Here is a 7,789-nt window from a genome sequence, read left to right as displayed (position 1 = left end):
AATCTGATCGGATCTAACCCGTTCTGATACCAATTGTTGTGCAGAATGCAAGAAAATGATGAACAATGAAGTGTGGAAATAAACAGATGAAGAGAGATTTCTAATTGTCAAAAGATAAAGATAAAACAGATTGCAACTAAAGAAATAAACTACGCCTATAAAAATGTTGAAAACAAGAAACGTAAATACTAACTTAATTTTGCATAACTGTAGAATTAAATGTGTTATTAATTCCTATACTAAAGGCAGATCGTTACATCTTACTCTTAAAAAAAAAAGGAGAGCTCCATAATATACATTCTAGACCATTTGATTGACACAAAAAAGCCTATGGGAAACACTTTATAGCATCACTTTAATTTCTTAAAATAAAATAGATGAAAATACACATACAATTTATATACTAGCTTCCGTGCTATACTATCTCAAAGAAGAAATCCTAGTAAAAAAAATATTAAATAAACTTTTCATAAGGATTTTCTATATAATGAAAAGAAAATGTTTTATCTACCTTTATAAGTTTATTGGACATATGTAAGAGAAAATAATGTTTGGTTAGTGGTTTCTACACATAAATAAGAATCCATCATTTTTATTTTTTTTTATCATAATCATAATTATAATTATAATTATATTATATATATTTGTAATTATAATACTCATTTTTATAATTAAAATAATAATATTAATTTTAGTTTGTTTATTAAAAATTATTATTGTAATTATTTAAATAATATCAAATACTTATTTAAAATAAAATATAGTTGATCATCATTTTAATAAAATAGATATTTAATAATAATTATGATAATTAATGATAATATAGTCATTTTATATAATTAATTTAAATATTATATATTAGTAATAAAATTATAATAAAAAATATTAAAAACTTTAAAAGAAAAAGAAAAAATAATAATTATTTTATATAAAAATAATTATTTAAAAAATATTAAAAAAGTCAAATATTAAATATATTAATAAAAACTATTATAAAAAAAAATCATACCATGATTTATAATAACACATAATATGTGTTATTAAGTAAAATATGATATTCCACTTAAACATGTTTATTCATGGTTAGTATATAATATTTTAAAGACTTTATTTTATATTGTTTATGTTTGATTAATAATTTTTTATTTATAATTCAATAAAAAAAATAATATATTGATAATCTGTTAGAAATTTTGAGATATTTTGTACTGTGTTTAAAAAAAGTTTGAATCATGTCCAACTCTTTTTATTTTAAAAATATTTTTGTGAAAAAAATGTAATTAGATAATTAATTGATATTAGGTGTTTATCTTTAATATTTTCAATTAAATAAAATATAGTGAAATACGAGATTAAGAAATTAATATTAATTTTGTTACAATTAAAAATAACTTCTCCCTAATAAATCTTAGAAAAAGGAAGAAGGGTTAAAAAACAACCTCTTCTTTATATCTCATTTTTCGTTTGAACCAACATGGTGATGTGATGAAGCAATCTTCCCTAATGACCAGTCTTTCTTTGGCATCATATTGTATTGACATAATTCAAATCCGAGGTAAGGATCAGGGACCGAAGAATTACTACTTCCATGACCATGTCCTAAGCCTAACATGGGCATTGACATCATTTGCGGTGGATAAGGCATCGGAATTGACATTGCAACATTGTTATTTGTGTGCGTGTTCAATTGACCACCGGACTCATGCAGGCTTTGTGGCACAGGTGTGGATGCAAACAAATGATCTGACGAAGAAGGTCCCTCATTGGATAACCCTTGCATCCTCTTCAAATACAATCTATACTTTTGAAGATGACTCGCGACATTTTCACGAGTTAAACCTTCCACATTCATCAATTGCATAATAGTCTTTGGGACTGCGTTCTTTATACCTAAATGTGCAACAACATCGACAAATCTCTTGTGAAGCTGTGGCGTCCACACTAGCCGCGGTCGCTTTGTTGCCTTCCCAGATGCATCGTCGCATCCGTTATCCGCAGTCTGTAATGATGAGTCTGCCTCTTCCGTACTGAAATCAATCTTTCTAAGCTTTCTTGACTCCGAACCATCCTCCCTATCCAGATCCTCCTCGTCTCCTTCCACATTTAGACCATTCCTTTTCCTTCCATTGTCAAAAGTCATCATATCAAAATTATTGAATGATGACAGCGGTTGCGACTGTGACCGAAGACTCGCCAAGGTATCTCGCGACACTCGATTTACGTCCATCATGCTTCTGCATGGCTCTAGCGTTATGTTGAAGAGCGACGCCAGCTCAGGAGTAATCAAGTGTTGAGATAAAGGTATTAGGTCATCGAGGGTAGGAAGACCTACCTCCCATTCCATCGGTCGGTCCTCATCTCCAGTTTCATCGCCTCGATCATAATCGATCATTCCTTTTCCCATTTTTAAATAAAAAATTCATAATTTTGCCTATATTGTTTAGGGTTTCAACCTTAGAGGAAATAGTTTCAAAATTCTGTTTCGAGGACGAGATAAATGAGGATGCTAGAGTGGAACTATTTAAGGAGAAGGGGAAGGGATCAAAGGGTAAGAATAAAGAAAAATATATTTTTTAATCTCACATATAAATGAATTTTTTTTGTAATTTACTATGATAGATAGAGGTATTCAAATGACAACAAGGACCGAGTAACAGATATAGTAATTTTAATTTATAAAATTACGTAGCTTACTATTAAGTTATCAAAGCACATTATCTTAACAATCCATCAATGAATATGAAAATAGGAATAAAGTGTAGAGGATAGATATTGTCAGTTTTTTTACAAAAAAATAAATAAAGAGGAGTATCGTAATACCGCACAATTATGGCCCTCCGCTTCCATTTAAAGTTTTTCGTAAAAATCATACTCATAAATTTTTATCTCTTACGTCGAGTTTTTCTGTTGAACCACGCACGATGGTGGGTTAAGATAGATATTGTCAATAAATTTGGGAAAAACATTATTTTGAATATGATAAGAAGAGTCAATGATATCACCATTTTGATTTCTCAAGGATTGTTTATTTTTCTGTTCAGTCACCAAACCTTAGTGATTTAACAATATATTGAAATAACAAAAATATTGATAAAATGCTTTTAACAATATATTGAAATTACAAAAATATGGTTCATTATTATTCATATTCATACAAATTTTAAGTATTTTGAGTTCTTTGATCCCATAGATTCATTTACAAGTATAAACTATTAAAAGTTTGTTAAACATACATATTAATAAAAATTAAGTATTATTAAAAATTAGTATATAAAATATTTGTTCTGTCTTTCATTTATTTACATTTATTCACGCGTTCTTTTTTTTTCTCTTCTCTCTTCTCTCTTCTCTCTTCTCTCTTCTCTCTTCTCTCTTCTCTCTTCTCTCTTTTTTGTATTGGTTCATGCGTAATAAAAAAAAATAAAAATTATTTAAATATAATCACAAAATATGACAATAAAAAATAAATAAGTCACAAAATATGAAAATAATAAAATAACACAAACACATTGTCCAATAGGTTATCGAGCATGTGAGTTTTCGAGAAGAATAGTTAACTCCCTAACTACCTCGACCAGCTTTCTTGATCGAATCTCATAAATCTTCATAATAATAGTATTGTGAATGATACGCATAAGACGTCTACGATCATTTAAGTTTCGACAATTTCTTTCAAACCAGATAGTTCACCAAAAATAATTAGAACGGTAACCTAAATATGTAGGCCTATCATATAAGATGTCTCAATCCAAACATCTCAATAACTATCCAAGGACTCGGGTCTCACTTGGTAAATCTCGGTCATAGTCTACAAAAGACTTCAAATACTAGCTATCCCTCGACGATTCAAAAGTAAGTAAATCATTGATTTCACCTCCTTAAGACACATACGACAACGACTTATAATAATAGAATATGTTTTCATGCACATATTATCCTCAAGTTTTCACCGTGAATAGCGCTCTATCCAAAGAATGAGATTTTTTATGAAATCTTTGACTCCCACAGCTTCTTCTAACAAAAATTATATGAAATCATTTTAGCGAACAAATTGTAATAATACCACATGAAAACTATCAATATTTTGTCAACGCATAACGTCTTGTTTAAATGGGGACACTCTATTGCATCCTACCAGAATCAAAACTCTATTATGGGAAGAACTCTACTTAATGTTTAATCTTTTTTTATATCTAATTCAACTAGCAAAACAACTAGACTGAGAATCAACATTTCCTTAACTATGAAATTTTTACATATAGCGATGAAAGCAAGCTCAAGATATATCGCAAATATACTTGAAGATACACTAAGTGTCATCCCAAAAACTAATTGAAGATGCATCCCCCCCGATGAATCTAAATTACTTGTGAAAACTCTTACACATAGAATAAATTATATTCTAAATGTTACAACACACTAATTGATTAGACATTCTGGTGAACTAACTAGACCAATTTTGACTATACATACATATAATTATCGATATCCAAGACTATTCGGATCCGATATAAATTCCCCTAATCTAGGGTAGGGGTTTGATCCATGATTGAGAAAAGATCCTTTGTATGTGAGTTGAAGGATAAGTATTTTAGAAGATGTCCCTAGTTTAGACTAGGGGTCTTGATACTTAGTTTCGATAAAATCTAGGGGTTCGATGTATGATTTTGAGAAATGTTTCAAGCATGAGGAAATTTATTTGTTTCCATGGTAAACACATCCCAAATTGTTTTTAAAAAAAGTGTTTTGACACTCGTAGATGATCTTCAATTTTTATGAATGTTTTATATGACATTCATTGGTCTTAAGAGATGTTTGTGTCTTTCTTTTGTCCTCTTTATCTCATACGTAGTATTACTTTATGTTGGGTTTTGGGCTCATATTTAATTAGAGTTTATATATTGTAATTGGGCTTTAAGCCTTTATTGGGCTTAGGAGTAGTAGTTTAGTCTTTTGGCTTTTGATGTACTCCTATAAATAGAGACATTGTAACCTAGGGTTACTTGGACCATTATTCCATGGAATATCAATAGAATGGACGACTCCCCGAGGATGTAGGCATTGTTGGCCGAACCTCGTTATATCTTGTGTTCTTTATTATTCTTTACCAATTTATCTTTATATCTTCTTTTATTGCGTGTTTAGATTAGATCGTTTCTCAACAAGTGGTATCAGAGCATGTTTTGAGAATGTTTAACATAATCTATTTGTGAAGATATGATAGAAACCCTAACCACCATTGAAGAAGTTGTTGGATATTTGTGCTTTTGTTGAAGATGGCTATTGGAGAAACGACATTGGTTGCAGAAGAATTAGCCGTTGTGAAGATTTGAGTCGGAATCTTCAATTGCTAAGAAGATGTCAACGGTCGTTAAAGTAATTCTTATTTTTAGGTGATGTTGTCTTGAGAAGAAGAGAGAAGAAGACAATGGTCTTTTGTTCTTCTTGAAGGCGCCAATGGGTGCAAGTGACGAAAAGTCGTCGTGTAAGCAACAACACCAGAATGAAGAAGATGAGGTATATTCTTTTGACTTATTTTAATCTGAGACATATGGTCTATTAAAATATACAAAAGGGAAAAAATATATATCCACATATATATCTCCATATATATCTATATATTCCATATAAATAGATATTATATTATGATATAATATAATATATATAGAGAAGCCAAGAATCTTTGAATCGGTCAACAACTAAGACTTTTTCAACTAAGACTTTTTATTTAAGTCTAGTTTGATTTTATAAAATAGGTTTAAGACCTATTTGTTCCAATTTTCACAAGTAAAGCCTTGTTTGATTTTAATCAAACTCTCAAAGCTTTGTGTGCTTTGATCTTGGATTTGTATTGAGGCTTGTTTGACTTAAATTTCTCAAATATGAAGATTTGTGTTTATCTTCTAAGAGATTTGAAAATTGGAGTTGAAAAAGAAGGTGGAGTGCTTATTCGATGTTGCAAATTATGGAAGACAATTGATGCAACATGTAAAGGGTTTTCTGATTAAAGCAGGTGACTTTAATGTTTGTTTGCAAGAGTGTATTTTTGATATGTGTGTTTAAAGACCGAATTTGGATTTGCATCAAACCTTGTGAGTAGGTTTTGATTGGCAATATCCTGTAAGTGCTGGTGCGAAGTTGTCAAGTGGGTGTTGATGACTCAAGGGTTCTACCAAGAATGATAATTTCTAAGGTATGAATTGAGGGTGCACTAATCATATATATGGTTTGTTAGATTTTTTCTATGCAGGATTTTGCTAGAAGAATGTGGAGAACAAACGATACATCTTCATGCTTATTGAAAATTAGTTGGAGGTTTTATTATAACCGATTGTTGTCTTGGCATACATGGGTGACATTATTTCACTATGGCGAGGGCTTTGACTTGAAGAAATTCTCGGCTGAAATAAGTTTGGAGAGATTTTTCTTTGGAAACCGGTTATTGAAGAAGTCAAATTAAAAGAGGGGTAGAGAGAAAATCTAGTAGTAGATTTTCGCCTACAGCCGCACAGGGTTCATCAAACTGACGATGGAAGATTCAAACAGAGTCCGATTGCGCTGAGATTTTATCGAGAGGGTTGGTAACTCATTCCTCTACATTTTCAACGGTCGGATCAAGGTTTGGACGTCTCGAAGTTTGTTTTTCTGGGGCTTAAAGTGTCTGCCTATTTTAGTTTTATTTGACTTATTTGGGACCAAAAAGTTTGTATCTTTTTGGTTATGACCTCATCTTATTGGAAGAGCTAATCAAGATAAAGACGGTGGTGAGATTATGTGCTTTTACACTTGACAAAAACATGATCGAATATGGGAAGTTATTATCAAAATGGTGTTTACCGATGATAACATTGTCGACATGTTGACAGGGCAATCCTTCATGCCAAAATTGCAAGATTGCATTGAGTTGGCGGGTGATTAAAGATTGAAACAATTCCAGCTAACACATATTATGAATGAAAGACCAGGAAGAGGAAGACTAATGAAAGACACTTATAAGTTGAGGTGGAGACATCTTGAAAGCAACTCTCAAACGACCGAGAAGAAATCATTGCATTATCTTCTAATGTGAGAAGATAAATAAAAACCTTGAGTGAGATTCCTAGTCATGAAAAAGGGGCTAGATGGGAGACTCAGTTAATTCGAAGGTGATGATTTTGTTACTTCTTTTGTTCTATCTTATTTGTCTATACATTGTGGATCATATATTAGATGAATGGGATGATTGAGACCTTGAATAGGGATTCCTAGTCATGAAAAAGGGGCTAGATGAGAGGTTCGATCAATTCAAATGAAAGGATATTCGATTTCTTTCAGAGAAACTATAGATGATCATTTGAAGCATGGGTGAAGACAATTGAAGAGAGAGATATTGAATATCGAAATAATATTCTTGGATTGCTAGGCATTTTTGGACTCAAGAAACTAGCATATTGCAAGTTAATGTGTTCAAGGAGAAGTATGAGGTTCAAGTTGGTTGAGTATGCAACGTTCAAGGCAAGATGGGTGACAAATACTTTGTCAGATCTTGAGCTAGAGAAAAGAGATGTCGTGATAGCCTAATTTATTTGTTATGAAGTAGACGATAAAGGTTCGTCTTGGGTCTTCTCGTTTTTTGATCGATATCTTATTTTGAGGAAGTAGACGATGAAAGTTCGTTTTGGGTGTCCTCAGTTTTCGATAGATATCTGATTTTGAAAAAGTAGACGATGAAAGTTCGTCTTGGGTCTATTCGATATTTTGCTTTCAGTCGGTTGTTGGACTTGAAAAATAAGACACTCAGTTTGTGGCA

At 31.2% G+C, this 7,789-nt stretch overlaps 1 protein-coding gene across 1 annotated transcript; it reads right to left on the bottom strand.

The window, feature by feature from the left end:
* Positions 1-1,453: 1,453 nt before the first annotated feature.
* LOC124930412 (transcription factor PCL1-like) lies at positions 1,454-2,404 on the bottom strand. The gene has a single exon (XM_047470758.1). It carries the CDS (start codon positions 2,402-2,404, stop codon positions 1,454-1,456), a length of 951 nt encoding a protein of 316 aa, XP_047326714.1.
* Positions 2,405-7,789: the final 5,385 nt, after the last annotated feature.

This window comes from Impatiens glandulifera, chromosome 3 (genome assembly GCF_907164915.1).
Source record: "Impatiens glandulifera chromosome 3, dImpGla2.1, whole genome shotgun sequence".
NCBI classification, from domain to species: domain Eukaryota; kingdom Viridiplantae; phylum Streptophyta; class Magnoliopsida; order Ericales; family Balsaminaceae; genus Impatiens; species Impatiens glandulifera.
Note: the sequence above shows the minus strand (reverse complement) of the source record. Positions and strands in the feature narration are given on the sequence as shown.

Bases quoted from the DNA above. Each gene is read 5' to 3' on its own strand.
- LOC124930412 (XM_047470758.1), bottom strand. From the start codon at position 2,404: ATGGGAAAAGGAATGATCGATTATGATCGAGGCGATGAAACTGGAGAT.